The 19,121-nt window shown below is 37.6% G+C and overlaps 1 protein-coding gene across 2 annotated transcripts in view; it reads left to right on the forward strand.

Moving 5' to 3' along the window:
* lg22h8orf34 (linkage group 22 C8orf34 homolog) overlaps positions 1 to 19,121 on the forward strand; it is an 88,686-nt gene that overhangs the window by 17,545 nt on the left and 52,020 nt on the right. For both annotated transcript variants that reach the window (XM_048175146.1, XM_048175147.1), the window contains exon 6: positions 988 to 1,154. In XM_048175146.1, the coding sequence (XP_048031103.1) occupies positions 988 to 1,154 (167 nt within the window). The remainder of the gene's footprint in view (positions 1 to 987; positions 1,155 to 19,121) is intronic.

Here is a 19,121-nt window from a genome sequence, read left to right on the forward strand (position 1 = left end):
ACAGTATCCATACTGTGTTTCTTGCTGCGTTTCATACAGTTGGTGTCAATTGGTGTTCATATGAATGTTTATGAGCACTGGGACATGTACCTCAGCATTGCTGATGCTGTAGTACCCTACAGGAGAGCTGGGAATTGGCTGAGTGATACCCAGTTAGGAAAAGGGCTAAATGATCCATAGTAGAGGGATGTGCAGTATTAACATAGCCATTAGCATAGTAATGTTCAGCTCAGGAAATTAAAATAGCACCTTAACCTTTCGATTATCTGTGAATAATGTCATTCTAATAAGATAACAATCAAATGAAACCCCTGCAGACTATTTTTGTCACTATTTATCAGTGAGACATGGGAATAATTTTGCCAGTATCGACATGTGACAAACGGCATATGTTCATTATTCATTCAATTTATTTCTCCATCAGTTCGTTCAAAATGGAATAATTGATCTGGTATTTTTGGCCCAGAACTGAACCCTATTTCTTGCCTATTTTTAATGTGTTAAAGATTTGTAATATAGATAAAACTAACATTATCAAATATTTTAGTAATCTAAAGAACCTTTTTCTACTATAAGGACGGTTGATTTTGTAAAGACTGTGCACATTGTTGCAACATGACAGCCAGTTGTCAAGTTTGTAAATATTTTTGTCATTTTTCTGTGAGCTAACCTTTTTCTGTGACACTAACCTTTTGGTTCTATCCTTTTGTATTCTGTTATTGAAGTGTTCGTGGCTCATGTTTCTATTGCCACTGAATTCCCAATGACATGTGAGCTATGTCCTACTCTTCTCCCTGTTTATCCTGTCTCACCAAGTTAGACCCTAAATCCATGCTAAAGCATGGGGAAGCAGAGTTACACCCCTCCATATGGACTTGGAAATGTGGTGTGCTTTGAAATGCGTTGCCCTCACCGTTGGAAGAACCACTGTTCTAGATGCTAAAAACTATATTCAGAAGAGTTTCTTCTCTTTCTCTTTGTCTGCAGCTTGAAAATGGAGACTAAGGGTAAAGGACTAAAACAGCAGCAACAGAATCACAAGAAACTTCTGGCAGCCATGTTGTCTCAGGACTCGTTTGACTCCATGCCTGATTCGGCCCCCTCAGTCACTGAAGACGAGATGGAAGATGAGGATGATGCCATGGAGCTTCTAGGTAATGAGAAAATACACACACGCAGAGATATCAAAATATCACGCTTTCTTTTTTCTCACATATTCCTCCTCATAACCACATAATCTACAGCAATCATATTCTCATGCATTACCAAACAGAGTTACGTGTTTGGTCTTATATTACCACTGATTTTGAAGCATCATTTGCAGTCTAAATTGTGCCCTGAATGCTTTTTGATTGCGGAAGCACATTCAGTATCATCTAAAGTGTAGGCATATATCTTCACAGTTACTAACAAGATTTCATACTTTCATGATGAGAGAATTCACATGTAGTACAATATAATAATATATAATCATGTTTTTGAGTGACATTTGTTTTGAATTATTAATATGGCAAACATTTAAAAACAGGGTGTCATTCACTAAAAGTTGGGCGTTGAAAAAAAAATTTGCGCAAAAGATTTAGCTGTGTACACATAAAAATGTGTATACATGTTGATAAATCTGTTGATAAATCTTCATTATTCTACTGTACTATATTCTACTATACTGTACAGTATCAGTATTGTTATTGTTAAAAAAAGTATTTAGTTCAGTTAGTTGCAAAGGCAACATTTCTAATTATTCGTTTTTAAGTACTAAAATTACTAAAACTAAAAAATAAATAAAATACATTAAAGCTAAATAGTGTTTTAGTTTGGCTTTCCCTGTTTCTGTTTGCCTGAGCTCTAATTCCTTGTTTGTTTCTATGGTTTCTGATTGTTTCTGTTCATTAGCTCTCCCTGTGTATTTAAACTCTGAGTTCGGTCAGTTCGTTGTTCAGTGCCGTATTTGTATTACGTTTTTGTTTGGTTATATTCCCTGAGTGTTCTAAGGATCTTTATTAAAGTCTGTTTATTTTGCTACTCCGTCGTTGTGCACTTTAATACAACCACTAACTGTTACAGAACACCAAACGAACCCAAAGATTTTTTCGGCTTTATATAAATGGACTTACCAGCAGTCCACCTGCACTGCTTAGAGCAGAAAGAGCAAACCCTTGAGGACCACACAAGGAAACTTTTAGACCTGGCATACCTCACCCACTACCCGGATCACTCGCTTTGTGTTTTTTTACTACACCAGCCTCAGCGAGCAATCCAAGTCACGCCTGCCAAGTGATGGTCCTCCATCTGCTCTTTAAAGGAGGACATCACCAGCCCCACTCCATCTCCAGAGTCCAGCTAGCTGCCTCCCACACCCTACATGGAGCCTATGCCAGAGCCCACCGCAGACAAAGAGCCGGAGCCAGTGCCAGAGACGCCTGTGCCGATCATCACCCCGGAGCCCAAGCCCAAGCCCGACAGAAAGTCTGACCAGGTGCATGAGCCGGGAACACTGTCCATTCCATTGGGCGTGCTCGTGGAGTTTGAGGGAATGGAATGGAGCCCCACCCACACTCCCGACGCTGAGGGTGAGGGTGAGGGTGAGCTGCAGCTGACCTTATCCCATAGTCTCCCATCTCCCACAGGTCCTGCCCAGCTCCAAGTCTCCTGTGTCTCCACTGTTCCTGCCCAGCTTCAAGTCTCCTGCATCTCCCCTGGTTCCAGCCAGCTCCAAGTCTCCTGGATCTCCAATGATCCCACCCAGCCTCCCTCTCCCACCTCCTCTACCAAAGACAGCCAGTCCTTCGGCCCTGCCTCCGCTGGCTTCCTTTAGTCCCTCGGCTCCCTCTCTGCTGACCCCACTCTGCTGCACTGATCCGCCGACTGATCCAAATCTTCCGATTGCCAGCTCCACCTAGGTGCGCAGATCCCCTGTCTTCGCCTGAGACCATAACTACACCATGGCTCGTCAACCAGTTGGCTCCACCCTGGATCCTCGCCACTTCGGCCCCACCAGGCTCCCTCATCCCTCTGGCTCCACCTTGGTCAATTGTTGCTTTGCCTGAACACAGACTTCCGGGCCTTGAGCTGTGCTTCGTCCTTCCACCCTTCCGGCTCTGCCTCAATCCTCCAGGACATGTGCCGTCAGGTCTCATCAGCTCTTCAGCTCAGCCTGGGTCTCCAACTCTATCAGCTCTGTCTCAGTCTGTCCCAACCTAGCTCTTCTTTCTCTTGTCTCTTCCCTGGATCCTCCCGCCATCATCGCCCCACCATGGTTTTTGCCTCTGTCATCTCCTCTCTGGCTCCTCCTTCGTCCTGGGTTGTCCCGTCTGCCAATTCTGCGTCCTCCTCCACAGCCCCCACCCTCCCTCCTCTGTTAGACTGTTATTGTAACAGCACAAGGACAGCGCGATTGTATTTATATACAATATATTGCACAGTATATACCTTAAATGTGTGTCTATAAACCACTATTTACAGAATGGAAGCAGACAGCAGCAAGTTCATGAAATTATACTCAGAAAAACAAGGCCAAATGGTATGTTTTGAATTATACTATTATCAACAGATTGTGACGTTTAGAATCCCTATGAATCACTATGATTTATCCTTGCTGCTTCAATGATTACATGAGCGTGACATCCTAAGTCCTTGTTTCTGTGCTGATGCCAGACCACCCTACAGGTACCAGAGCTTTGTAGCAGTTTAGCTCTGTGGTATTAGCAGGTTGGTCCCTGCATGGGTGTAAGACGTAACCCAGAACCTCCCACACAAAATGCAACCTGGGCTTGCATGTGGCAAATCTGTCATTTTGAAACTTTGATAGAATTAAAGCATGAATATATGAAGTGTTTCAGCTTTTAGAAAGCAGAAGTTGCATTTCTGTTTGTTTTAAGACACTTTTAAAGGGATACCCTTGTGAAAAAAGTAGTGCACATAATTGTATTGAATGTGCACTTTAATGTTTGCCAAATCTTAAAAGTTTAATAATATTAATTAAATAAAAGGCCACTTAAATGTACACTTTCACAGCTATGTTTCCTAATACACTAAAGTACATTAAAGTAATAGTCAAATGAAAAGTTTTAAAGTACATTTTAAATCATTATGTTCTAATCTTTTGACATGCTTGCATGCTACAAATATATTTAAATACATGACATAAAAGTTTCAAAAGAAATGGCAATAAAGTATATTTTAGTTTACAATAAATGCTTGTTTGTATTTGGCAGTACACTTTACAAGTTCATTATAATATATAATAACTTCATTTAATTTGGCTACTGTGTTTTTAGAACGTCGTTTCCTGCGCTAGACAATGTAACGATGCAAAACGCCAGCACAACGGTCAAACAGCTTTTGTCAGATCAGTATATTACCCCTGTCTGAGTCAGTTGGCATCTGTCAGAGCTTGTTTTCGCCGATTGAACATGCTGAATCGGAATTCGATTTTTTTTTCTAGAAGTGACATGCTGTAATCTGGTGACTGTTGGTTTTGGTCTGCATTTGTTGGTGCAGTGTGAATTGGCCTTTACATTGTGACATCACAATATATAGAAAACACAAACAACTCATTTTAAAACACTGTTTATGTGAAAAGTGAATTTTGCATAATGGGCCCCCTTTAATTTTGGTGTCTTTGTCACACAAAGCTATTGTGTGGTTTCAGAAGACAATTTATACAAATCTCTTTTTTGGAGCTTGACAGCCCACTATCCACTTTCTTTGAATGTGACTAGACATCCTCTATAGCATCTATATTGTGCTCCACAGACGAAGTGAACTATCCCTTTAAATAAAATTTTCAAGCATCAGTGTTTATTCCCAAAAGTGGTACTGAAGAAGCTTTTCATCAAGTGCCAGTTGTGTTCTTCTCATACGAGTTTGCCTTCTGACACTGCACACAGAGACCTGTCTGAGGAGCTGATTTCGTTTTGTGCTTTTTTGTGGGACGCGGTGTGCCCTTGGTTGTGTGTGTCTGTTAGCAGCGACCTGGTGAGCTGATCTGCTGCACTGAGGCTTTCTCCTGCAGAGGATGCTGGGAGATAATGAGATTTTGTGTGCTCTGAGGCAACAGCAGAGAGGGCGTGCAGAGCTGGGATGTTGGGATGGGAATACTTTAGTGATATTTCAACAACCTTTTTCTGTTCTCCGCCATTCCATGAGTAATTTCTCTGACTATTAGTAATTGCTCATTAAAACTCCCACTAATTAAGTTTAATTTGACTGCTTTGACCAAGAGAGCATGTTGTAGAGCTCTCTGAAACTTTCTATTTGCACTTGCCATATTAAAGATGCTCTTTTGAATGCCTGCTAGAAAGCCTCTTTACCCATTAGAAGAAACTGACTTTCAATAACTGCAAGAGATGCCTGGCTTTGTTCAGAATAATATACTATAAACCACTAGTGATCATTCTGAAGTATATTAGTGATCCTTTCTGCAAGCTGGTTCTTTCAGATGGTTCGTTTCCATGAACCAGTTCAAAAAAAGATTTACCAGTTTTAGTTTTACCAGATTTACCATTTACGTAACCATGCTGTCATGTTATTATTAAAGCACCCAATAACTAGTGTTACTCTACTCACCTTTTTAAATAAACCATGAGAAACCATAAAGAAACTTACATTTTACCCCCTGTTTTGAGTCAACTGCTTAGTTCACACATATTTTGTATTGGTTTTCCCCAGAAATGTTCGAGTCCGAACTGTTTCCGTAGTTTAGTGTACTGGTGACCATTCATTGTAACCATTAACCTTTTCTTGACTCAATAGAGAACTGCATTCAGTGTACTGCTATTGACTTAAGAACTACTGCCATTTGGTTAAATTTCTAAAATGTTTTTATTACACTTTATGCTGTTCAGCAAAAGACATGAAACCATCGGCAGAGAGCTCACATGTGAGCTACTGTATGTCCGAAAGACAGTTCTCAGTTCATTGTACTGTTGGACTAAAGAGATTGCTGAATGAGATGGCAAAATCTGGCATCATGGGATCAAATAATGAGGGATATTGGCTCCTTTCTAGTCATGTGACTGTCAGGCATGTTTGAAAGTGAGTATTGATTGAGTAAATTGCAGATCTAGTCCATGCTGACTTGAGCCTCGAACTGTTTCAAACGATTCAGTCCGATTTGGTGAACTGGTTCATCCAGTTTACTAAAAAGAACGGGCTCAAAAGAATAATTTGTTTGCAAATCGGACATCACTAAATAGTATAGTATGTATACTGTGTGCATATTATGTATATATTATGTATATATACTTCAAATATGATCCCCTTCCTAAAATAGCTATATATTTACACATAAATAATATATAAATATATACCTACAGTATATAAAATATGTGGGAGTAGAAACTCATTAATGCTGTGATATTTTAAAGGTAACAATTGATATTTTTTATTTTATTTCATTTAAATGCAGATTTGTTTTCTTCTTGTAGTATAGTGCTTTCAAAAGTCTTTATAAAGCAGAATTAAATATAATACTTATATAATATTAAAATACAGTAAAACATTGTAAATGTAAAAAAAAAAAAAAATATTATATATATATAATAATATAAGTATAATTTAGAAATATATATAATAAGTATAATTTCTTTCATATCTTAAGTGCACATTAATTCTGACATTCCCCTTGACTGCCAAAAGTGTTTTTTTTTAATGCAAAATTGGATTAATAATTGATCAGATTTATCCAAGATGGCTAGACTCCCCTTGCCGAATTAAATATACAACAATGTATTATGTGAAACAGTGTGCAACATTATTGTAATACTTCCTGCTTAGCAGGAAACACACTCCTCTTACTGTGCCCATGCTTTAGGGCTTTAAATAGATATTGGATACAGTTTGCAGATATGTTTTGTTACAGTGTGTGTAGACAATAGTAAGGGGTACTTTACTCCAGATGATTAGAGACTTATTGATTTGATGGAGAGAGTGAAATAAGGATATGTTGTTCTTAGATGAACTGCTCTTAGTAGTTGCAGGCTGATGGAGTTCATGGTGACTGGTGCTGGCATGGGCTCATCACTCATATCGAACACCCTGTCAGGAAAAGTCAGACAAACTGTGAACAGATGGGAGAGAGTCATCGAGACAGGAGTGAGACACTGTGTCTTTGGATCTCATTTCTTGTGTCAGTCCTGTGGTCCCTTCTGACCTGAAGCAGACAACAGTGTGACCCTCGGTCTCATTAGAGCATCATCACAGAGAGCTGTAAAGGTCATAACAGCTATCATGTGGTTAATTAATCCCTTTTGATGGTGCTGGGAATATTATTACATCAGAATACAAATGTGTTCCTATTAAAATATTATCTGAACATATGAAACATTGTAGCATTTATTCAAGTCATTCCATTTCGGATATTTAAGGAGATCTACACTACCGCTCAAAAGTTTGGACAAATCGACAACACTTTAGTAAGTAAAGTAAAATCTAGTTTATTAAAGACTATTAAGGTGGGATTCAGATGCAATAACTCAAGAGTGTAATAAATGTCAAAGGAAGATATCTGAAGTTTGCATGTGCTTATACTGTCCTCTAGTGGTGGAGAGCAACATTTTTGTCGATTTTTCTGTTCTAAACCTCCTCATCTACCTTCTTCTCTCCTCCTGTTTGAAATAAACAGCATTCTCATATGTACAGTATTTCTGTGAGAATTATCTGTGAGCCCATCAGTCACTGATGCCCATCTCTTTGGAGAAAATACAGTGTTATTGCGTTTAAACCCTCTCCAGCGTGCTAAATGCTCTATAGAGAAATTAACTCGATTCAAAAGAGTGTAATTATGCTAATGAAGAAACTGTGTACCTGATGTTTTCATCCCACTCTTTTTTTTTTTTCTCTCAATTTATAATGCATTCATTGGAGGTGCTGCTCAGGCTGTTTACTGAACATATTGACTGGGCACTTGAGGGAATCAACGGCTGTGCTGCTCTAATTGTCTTGCTCCTCTGGCAGTTCAGTGAAACTGCGATGAATTTCATTTTTATTATAACTCAGCTTCAGGGAAAACTGAGGAAAGCTTCTAAATTCAGTTATTTTTCTCCTTTATTTTTTTTATATGTGTGTGGTGTGTGTTCACTTTATTATGGCTGATTAGGCTTTATATAAGTGTGGTTTTGATTTGCATAGATTTATTTGTTTGCTTGTTTAATTTTATTTGAAAATTTTTATCAGGGGCCAAGTATGGTGCTTGGAACAGCAGTGAGTATTGAACACACACACACACACACACCTAGAGCAGTGGGCAGCCGTTTTTGCTGCGGCGCCCGGGGAGTGATTGGGGGTTTGGTTCCTTGCTCAAGGGCACCTCAGTTGTGGGTAATGAGAGTGGAAGAGAGCACTGTTCATTCACTCCCCTCACCTATATTTCCTGCCGGTACTGAGACTCAAACCAAGTCCAACTCTCTAACCATTAGGCCACAGCTGCCCTAGAACATTGTTTTATATAACTAACAACTGGACACAATGTTTAATTTAACAGTTTTTAGTCCTTACAGGGTTGGGTTTTAGAGTTGTTGAAATAATGGCCCTATATAAGTAAACAAAAGTTTGTCCCAACATCATGTGACCTGCATCACATGACTTCATTACCTGCCTTACACCATAATCTTTCTCCACTAATCCATTTTGAAGTTACTGTGCCTCTTAAAAACATGAAATTTATTTAATCTTATAGATAGACTTTTGTGGTGCCATCAGCCAATCAGCATTGTCATGATGTCATTTCTCTGTGGCTCCAAAGTGATTAGACACATGGCATTTACAAATAAGGTAACTGGCTCAAAAATAATTTGTTCAGAACGAGCACCCACAAACAAAGATGGCATTTTAAATTTCATACTTGCAGGGCACCATGAGCCAGCCAGATAACTGCCATTGGGATGACTAACCCATAAATCTCTCCAAGTATTTTAGACCTCGATGACCTTCAGTGGCAGCCTTATTAAAGACAAACTGGCGAATGACTTCGATTTCTACAACATTTTATTGTGTAGTCCGTATATTAATATATGTTAATTGGTTATGAGTTTGATTAACAATTAATCTGTTTATTTTTAATTGTTATGAGTATAAATCTCAATATATTGAGCTTTATACTTCAATATATTCATTTTTTACATTTTGTGCTGTTTTCAAGGCATAAAATTGCAGATTTTTAAAATAAATAGATTAAATATTATGAACTATGCTACTCAGTATTGTCAGCAATATTAGTCATAAATATGGATCTTAATTATTATATTATATTGTGAGAAGTTTTTTTTTTTTTTTTTTGTATTTTATTACTACATTTAGATACAAAATAGACTTTGTCAATGTCAGTTTTTTACCACTAGAGGGAAATGCTAGTTAGATTTTTTTTTTTTTTCCTCCTTCATTTGAACTTCTTGAACTGTTGAAGTAAAATGAACCAAAGTGCATTAGCTGACATTGAAGACATAACAATGTTTATGAAGGGTTATGAAAATATGAAATGAGTTATCTGGAAAATTATATATAACTGTATTAAATCTGTTGCCGACTTGACGTCTCTTTTTATTTTGGCCTTTGACACTAAAAAGTAAGTTCTTTGTATAAACAAATCAACAATAGCAGTCTCAGTGGAAAATGACTCACAACTTTTGCATATGAGATAAATATATGTGGGGCCACTCATCATATATAGTCTCTGTGCACAGTAAACCACATTTTAGACTCTTCAGATGGGGTTTTTGAAGAAAAACCCTGTTTTTGGCAGCAAGTTGTTGTCTTTTGGTTAGTTAATAAACCAACATGGTAGAAAACCCTTTTCCCAAGACATAAGTGCTTTCCCATGACAGAGCAATACTGAAGATTACCATTATGATTTTCATGACCTCATGAACTAGATGAAGACACAAATGAAGCCGCACATTTACAGTAAATGATGTCTGAAAAGAGAGCTCATGGGACACCGGTTGCTTTTTTGCTGTGCTAGTCAATCCTAGCGATGACAGATGTGTGTAAGTGAGACTAAAAGAAATAGTGTAGAACTACTCTCAGGTTGTTTCACATGTCTGAGCTGTGGCCGATCGACAGGATGAATAAGCTGTTTCTGCCAGGGTTTAGGGTTTCAGATTTTGTGGTGGAGGCCTTTTATCTGGTATAGACTCTGAAATGAGTCTGGTCACATCTGACACCTTTCAGACATGAGAAATAGATTCATGAAGGAGTATACATGTGGGATGACTGTGACAGAGTTGATAAATGGTGTCCTTGTCTCACACAGATCTTGAGCTGTAATTGTCTGGAGCATGGTGCACATATGGAGGGGTTCTGTGGGGGATGAAGCTCTCTCGTGCTGGATGCCCACCCGTATGGCACATCTGAGACACCCGCTCTGTCTCACTCAGAGAGCCCCAGATCACATAGCAACTGTGAACCTCTCCAGTGTGGTTTGTTGGTCTGGCTGACAATAACAACATGTGAAAATGTGGGATTTTTTGGGAATCTCCAAGTGCTGAAGGAAATATTGCACTCTGGTTTATTGGTTTTTGACTGACTCGTATCTGCTTGGAGATATTAGCGGCTTACTTTTTTTTTTTTTGTGTGTGCTTCAGATGTGTTTTAGCTCACGTGTGCAACTTCTGTGCTTCTTTTTTTTTACATTTTGTCAATAAAATATGAGGTGCTTGACCATGCAAAAGTCATTATATTTTTTTGAAAGAAATTAAGACTTTTACTTCGCAGGGACACATTAAATTGATCAAAAGTGAGAGTTAAGACATTTAAAATGTTCAAAAAACAAACGACCAACCCCAAACTTTTGAACGTTAGTGCATATGTAATATTAATATGCATATATGGAAAATTCCACATATCCATAATATGATATTCCACATATCAATAATCCATCCATCCGGTATATAAAAATAGTCCATCATTGGAAGCAATGATAACTTGATGTTAATTGAGTAAACTCTCTGACAGATTCATTGAGTTCATTCAATGGATTTTTCAGAATGATTCAAAGACGTTTGTGAGTCTTTTTCAGTCTCAGAACAAATCAAAACTATTATAAAATGGTTAGTTCCTGTCCTTGATTCTGATTGGTCAATAGCTGTGATTTATTCACGATAAAACACGGCTATGACGGCTTCACTCAACGGTTCTGTGTATCACTACACAACACCCTTAGCAACCACTCTTAGCAACGTAAACTGTTTGTTTTCAATTGATATTGTTCATTGAAGCTTACTGTATTATGTACATGAGTACTGTGAGAAAAAGATCGAGTGAGCGAGTTTATTACCTGCATTCAGATTTAACATTTTCCTTCAAGTCAGTCCTATGTTCATAATAAAATATCTGTTTAAATGTCTGTATTATCTTGTCCTTTTAACAGTTAAGGGGTTTTCCCGTGACTGACGGAACTTGTCAAAGCATTTGTCAGTTGCGTCTTGATCCGTATTCACAACAATTCAGACTTTTCAATGTAAAAGTCTTCCTGGCACACTCCTGGCACACTCCTGGCACACTCCTGGCACAGTCTTTGCCACCATCTAATGGCGTGAAAATATAACTTCTGTTGCTGTTCACGGTCAGGGACTATTTTTTCCGGCGGAAGGAAGGCTTTTAGTGAAACTTTACTTTGTGAAAGTTGCATTGATACATATTTTTCCCTGCTATACTGTAATAAAGCCATTTGTCCTCATGGCTTCATGCAACAACATACAGCGTGACCAGTGTAGTCTGATTCATGATGAAATGACTCTTATGAACTGGTTCTTTTTAGGGAATCAAAAACAATGCACAATCAGTGCAGTCCCATTCAAGAACACTTAAGTATGGGGAACAATTCTCACTTTTAACTAGCTGCTTATTAGCTTGCATATTGGCCGTTTTATAAAAGCAATAAGGTACTCGAGGCTAGTGCTGTATCGTGAATAGGTCACGGCTGAAGGGGTCCGCTTCGCATCATGCCTAACAACACCCTTCAGCCATGACTGATTCATGTATTCATGTATTTTGTAGTTTATTTTGCTACACTTAAAATGAAGGTATTTGGTATTTTATTTTAAAATACATTTTGATGTATTTTTGCCCAACCCTGCAGTATAGCCCCGTCACACTAAACCAAAATAGGAGAAAGTATTGTAACACTAAATAAAGTTGAGTTGCAGGTTATCATGTTGATCTGTTTCACTTCAACCCCCCAGATGACGCTAACTCTTGGTATTTTATAGATGTGGTGTGATCGCAGTGGATTAAGCGATCAGGGCGCTGCTTTGTTTGTGATGTCATGGCTGCCTGTCTTGGCAGCTGCCGCCACCCTCTGCTCTTCCCTGACGCCAAGAACTCTCTCCAGGATGCGGAGACACAACAGTTGCCCTGGCAACGGCGTAAACAAATAACAGAGATGCACTACTGTGCCCGGGATGCCCAGTTGTTTTTCTGGGATGCCGGTGATGATGGAACATGCTGGTGTAAATTACAGTGATCTTCATTCTTTCACATCAAGGAGGCTTGGCTATGGCAACTATGTGGTATCTTTGATACACTGATAAGAGGCAAAGAAAGTCCCTCATGAGAAATTATTGCTCTTATAAGACTTTTACCACACACTTGCAGATGGATTACCTAATCGCGGGAAGTGCGCAGTTGTGCCAAGACGCTGCAAGCCGCAGCTCGAAGATTGATTGTGTAGCCCAAAGTGAGCCATTTATTAAAACTGAAAGACAGCTGAAAAAATCTATTGAGAGTATGAAGTAATCCACAGACCCCTGGGGATTTACAATAGAGCAAAAACCACAAAATATAATGTATTTGTAAGAATGAATCCATAGACCTAACAACAAACATATCCGAAAATCATACTAGTAACAAACACAGTGAATCATGTTTGAGTCCTGAAGAAAGTCGTGGATTTGAATGGCTTGTTTCGTAATCTTGCGTTAATGTTATGCTGCACACAATGCCCCTGTAACTCTTATCAGAGAGTTTGTGTTTGTCTGTTCCTCAGATTTGTTTTGTGGTCCTCGTGGTGTGATAACAGGAACATCACCCCTGCTATCAACAGTCAAGCATCTTTGCAGTCAAGCATGCGTGTATATACTGGAGATGCAACATAAATGTAGGGGTTGTTGAATGAGTTACTGGGTTTATGAGGTCTTTACTTTCTTTTAGCTTTAGCAGCAGGAATTGATGAATATGTCTGGCAGTTGCATGAATGATTATTGAGATTTTTTATTTTATTTTTTATAGGCCTGGGTTTTCAAATGAGTCAAAAAAGACAGAGAAAATTGTATAAAATGGTTTTTAAAAAATCATATATACAGTACACTACTGTTCAAAAGTTTGTGGTCGGTAACAAAGAAGTCTCTTTTGATCGCATAAATGCAGCCTTGGCGAGCATATGTTACTGTTTATTTCTATTTTAATATATTTTAAAATCCACTATATTCCTGTGATCAAAGCTGTTTTTTTCAGCATCATTACTCCAGTCTTTAGGGTCACATGATCCTTCAGAAATCAATCTAATTTCTGATTTGCTGCTAAAGAAACATTTCTTAATATTATCCTTGTTGAAAACAGCTTTTTTTATTTTTTTTGGGAATTTTCCTATTTTTTACATAATATTTACTAGTACTATTTTATTACTTATTATTAAAGGTGCCGAAGAACATGTTTTCAAAAGATGTAATATAAGTCTAAGGTGTCCCCTGAATGTGTCTGTGAAGTTTCAGCTTAAAATACCCCATAGTTTTTTTTTTTTATAAATTTTTTTAACTGCCTATTTTAGGGCATCATTATAAATAAGCCGATTCAGGCTGCGGCCCCTTTAATTCTCGTGCTCCACGCCCCAAGAGCTCGCGCTTGCCTTAAACAACATAAACAAAGTTCACACAGCTAATATAACCCTCAAAATGGATCTTTACAAAGTGTTCGTCATGCAGCATGTCTAGTCGCGTAAGTATAGTGTTTATTTTGATGTTTACATTGATTCTGAATGAGTTTGAGGCTATGCTCTGTGGCTAACGGCTAATGCTACACTGTTGGAGAGATTTATAAAGAATGAAGTTGTGTTTATGAATTATACAGACTGCAAGTGTTTAAAAAATTAAAATAGTCTTGTCTTCGTGAATAGAGTAATAAACGATGGTAACTTTAACTACATTTAACAGTACATTAGCAACATGCTAACGAAACATTTAGATAGACAATTTACAAACACCACTAAAAATATCATGATATCATGGATCATGTCAGTTATTATCGCTCCATCTGCCATTTTTCGCTATTGTTCTTGCTTGCTTAACTAGTCTGATGATTCAGCTGTGCACAGATCCAGACGTTAATACTGGCTGCCCTTGTGTAATGCCTCGATCATGGGCTGGCATTTGCAAATATTGGGGGCGTACACCCCGTCTGTTACGTAACAGTTGGTGTTATGTTGAGATTCGCCTGTTCTTCGGAGGTCTTTTAAACAAATGAGATTTATATAAGGAGGAAACATTGGAGTTTGAGACTCACTGTATGTCATTTCCATGTACTGAACTCTTGTTATTCAACTATGCCGAGATAAATTCAATTTTTGAATCTAGGGCACCTTTAAGTATTACTATTATTACTATTTAGTACTATTTTCCAGATAATATTTTAATTCTTTTGGCTTTACAATGACAATTTAAATGTCAATGATGTATTTTTTTTTAAACAAAATGTTGTCTTTATAATATCACAATTTTTTCCTCACACAGTAAAAATGAGTTTTAAAGTATATAGCTGTATTTATATTTTAGGAAATGGGTCGTTTGTATAGGGAATCATAGTAATTGGGGGTCCTTGACATCTGAAAGTTTGTAAACCCCTGTTTTAGTGAACTTTATATTTTTGGAGTGGCTTCCCTGACAGCAATATTGTCGGCCTAGATCCAGCCCACATCTGGTCCACATGTATCAGATGTGGACCGGATCTAGGCCACACAATGTTGCTGTCTGGGTTTTCTCTCTTCTTTTCAATGTAGCACTAAATAACTCCCTTTATTTATGGCCGTATTTATGTTACATGGTTTAAGTGACCCAATTCAGATTTTTTTTTTTCTTTTTCCTCCCACGTGGCACAGATTGGCTATGACCCACGAAAGTTTAAACAGGAAAAAAGCTCATGGATTCTGATATTCTCAAATTGGTTTCAGGCCTCATTCATATGTGGAAATAAATCTGATATGAATCGGATACATGCATTTACATCTGCCATGTAAGCTGATAGTTTGGACATTCCCGTCAATACGAGTCGTACATTAGTGAAAACGCAACGGTGGTGAATGACATCAACTCAGGTGGACCCCAACCATGATCACATGACTCATTTTCAGTGGTGCAATGGAGGAGTCATGCTAAAGTTTTATGTCTTTTCAGCCTTTGGGGTAAACTTGTATTATAGTTTTGCGTCCATTGCAAATTGCAGTGTTTTTACTTCCTTTTCGACCAAAGCTTTTCAGGGTCAGTTCATCTACCTTGGGTTGTTTCACCAAGTGTATAGTGTAAATCAGATATGGGTCACTTTTAAAAGATGTAAACTGGATATAGTCAACAAATCAGAATTGGGCATCAAGACCTGCAGTGTAAATGTGGCCTATATGTGACCCTGGACCACAAAACCAGTCATAATTTTTTGAAATTGAGATTTATACGTCATCTGAAAGCTGAATAAGCTTTCCATTAATGTATGGTTTGTTAGGATAGGACAATATTTGGCCGAGACTTTGAAAATCTGGAATCTGAGGGTGCAAAAAAAATCTAAATACTGAGAAAATCGCCTTTAAAGTTGTCCAAATGAAGTCCTTAGCAATGCATATCCACATACAAAAATACATTTTTGATATATTTACGGTAGGAAATTTACAAAATATTTTCATGGAACATGATCTTTACTTAATATCCTAATGATTTTTGGCATAAAAGAAAAATCGATAATTTTGCCCCATACAATGTATTGTTGGCTATTATGACTGGTTTTGTGGTCCAGGGTCACAAATGTATCACTTGTAATGAACCAGCAGGTGGCAATGTTGTACATACAGTATCTGCTATGGATTTTCACAATCATTCAGTCATAATACAACAAACAGTTTTAACAATTGCCATTGTACATAAACTTAAATCATTGATTGTTAAACAAGATTGTGTACTGTCTCCTCAGAGTCTTCTAGTCCTCAGCTACCTCATCATCATCCTCGGCGTCATGTGTAACACCACTTAAGCCCGTCTTTCATTAACTCTAGATGTAAACTTTGAAAGATCATTCATCATGGTCTGCTATGACAGACGTGAAATTTTTGCAGCACGGGAGGCAAATGTATTTTTAGAGAAAGAAAGGGGCAACCCAGGGCCATAATTATGAAAGTAGTTAAAATATTGTTTTCATTACAAAGCAAAACAAAAATGCTTTTCCCACTCACTTCAAAGTGGTGTATGTATGTGAGGACTAAACCACAGTGCAGGAACGTAGCATTTTAGTCTTAATGAAACACAAATGCGGAAAGTGTGCAAAGTCTGAGACGTCTAGAGCTTCTCTACAGTGAATTCTGTCAATTATCCAGCTCTGATAATTATGAGCTAGAGATGGAACATAAACCATGGAGCACTTTGAACTAAATTGGGAAACGTCATGTCTGCCTGCATAGTCTGTGTTTATTATAGTTTACTGTGCATGGCTATGTGATTATAGAATTACATCTTTAACATCTACTGAAATGTATTAAAACAAATATATGTAACTTTTGGTGGGATTCATGTAACAGTCTGAAGAACTTTACTCAATTATGAGTAACAAATAGTGACTAACAAGCTCAACGTACACCAAAATCACACTGTAAAATAAAATATAGATTAATTAAGGATGTTTTACTAGGAAAAAAAAAAAAGAAAGTTTAGGTTTTTTAGATTTTATTTCTCTTAACATTCGTTTTATTTTAAGTAACGAAAGTGTTTTTTTTTAACGGTTTTAGTAGTTTTGCTTAACTATAATAACTATAATAATAAATATAATATAATGTTGTGTAGACTGTCTTTGGTGCATTAAAAAACATGGAAACTGTCTAGAACAGGCGCACACACTTTCGCAGTGCTTCGGCTGGTGTGAACAATTACAGGCAGAAATTCCTTGTCATCACTCCCGTCTTTGTTTGGATAATACTTTCCACCTCACTCCAGGGGCTCAGCATCCCCAGCAGTTGATTTATTCCACACTGAAGGTATGCAGTGACACTACAGTAACGCATGACTGCTGCAAACGCACACTCTCGCACAGACGCTGTGCTCTTGTTTTGTCTGGATGTGTTCCGCTGCTGGTATTTTGCTTATCAATGTTATCGAAATGTTTTGTGCAATATAAAGGTATCATTTGTATGGTGCATGTGAGGTAGATGAGGTATTCTCTGAACTGTAAGAGATTAAACATAAGTCTTATACATCTAAAACATCTATGATTCAGAAGACAGCATGTTTATGCTACAAGGCCCCAGGTGATGTACAGACGTAAACGTTTACTGTTTTGGCAGCATTTAGATCTGTTCTAAAATCTAGTGAGCTGCTTACTGCCTACATAGGCAGCTGCCTTTTGAGGCTGGATGCTAATTGAAATGGATCTGTTTTAAGAGATTTATGTACATTTGTCAGTTTTAGTGTAGTCAATTTTTACTTATTTTTTAACAGTTCAAGGATTATTTTCCTGATAATTTACTCACCCCCATGTCATCCAAGATGTTCACGTCTTTCTTTCTTCAGTCGAAAAGAAATAAAGGTTTTTGAGGAAAACATTCCAGGATTTTCCTCCATATAGTGGACTTCATTGGGGTACAGCAGGTTGAAGGTCCAAATTGCAGTTTCACTGCACTTTCAAAGGGCTCTACACAATCCTAGCGAATAGCGAAAAAGGAATTTTCTAAAAAAAAATAATAAAAAGTTATATAATTTTTAACCACGAATGCTCATCTTGCACGGCTCTGTGATCTGCCACGCATGACGTAATTACGTTACAAAGGTATGCTGAAGTACAGATTTAGTGTCTTCAAAGCGAATGTGCAAAGATTAAGCCAAACTCCCTTTACAAATAAAGGTAAAACAACTATATCGGACGATTTTGAAGTTGGAGGAGAAAATGAGTTTTTCGTCCTGCCGCGGTACTTCCACCTACGTGACCTTTCCAACGTGATTACATAATGCGTGGCACATCGCAGAGCAGTGCAAGATGAGCATTTGTGGTAAAAAAAAAAAAGTATTTTTCAGTAAATTTTTATTTTTATTACAAAATGACCAATCGTTTCGCTAGACAAGACCTCGGCTGGGATCGTGTAGCTTTGAAGCTGCAGTGAAACTGCAGATTGGACCTTCAACCAGTTGTACCCCACTGAAGTCCACTATATATAGAAAAATCCTGGAATGTTTTAAGTAGGACCTTAATTTCTTTTCAACTGAAGAAAGAAAGACATGAACATCTTGGATGACATGGGGGTGAGTAAATTATCAGGAAATTCTCATTCTGAAGTGAAGTGAACTAATCCTTAAAATCCCTTTCAATGTTATACTATTATATTATATTAGAGATTATTAAGGTCCATTCACACCAAGAACCATAAATTTAAAGATAACCCTAACAATAACTATATTAGCGTCCACACTAACGAACGATAATGCTCTGCTCATCCTAAGCATGTGCTGCAGGTTTGTTGTCTGCCACTTTAAATGTTCGAGCTCTTTAAAGCAGAATTGATTTTGATTGGCTGTCAATGTTTTTATCATTCATCAACTGGAAAAACTGGTTCTGAAAGTAAATCAAACGATGATATAATTTCTCTGTGCAGTTATTGTTATAGTTGTGGTGTGGACTCTGCTATTCTTTTATATTTAGAATGATTTTTAGAACTATATCTTTATCATTGGCATTATAGTTATTGTCCTTGATGAGAACGAGTCTTTATAGTTTTTTTTACTTATCAGTGTCAGTCAATATTGGATATATTTGCGCATGTGCTATTTTTACATTTAGATTACCTATGCCCTAATATAACACTTAAAATAATTTAATCGTTTAATAACTGTTAAAGGGATCTGGATCTGCACAGGTGAATCAACAGACTAGGTAAGCAAGAACAACAG

The sequence above is a fragment of the Megalobrama amblycephala genome, linkage group LG22 (genome assembly GCF_018812025.1).
Source record: "Megalobrama amblycephala isolate DHTTF-2021 linkage group LG22, ASM1881202v1, whole genome shotgun sequence".
Classification (NCBI taxonomy): domain Eukaryota; kingdom Metazoa; phylum Chordata; class Actinopteri; order Cypriniformes; family Xenocyprididae; genus Megalobrama; species Megalobrama amblycephala.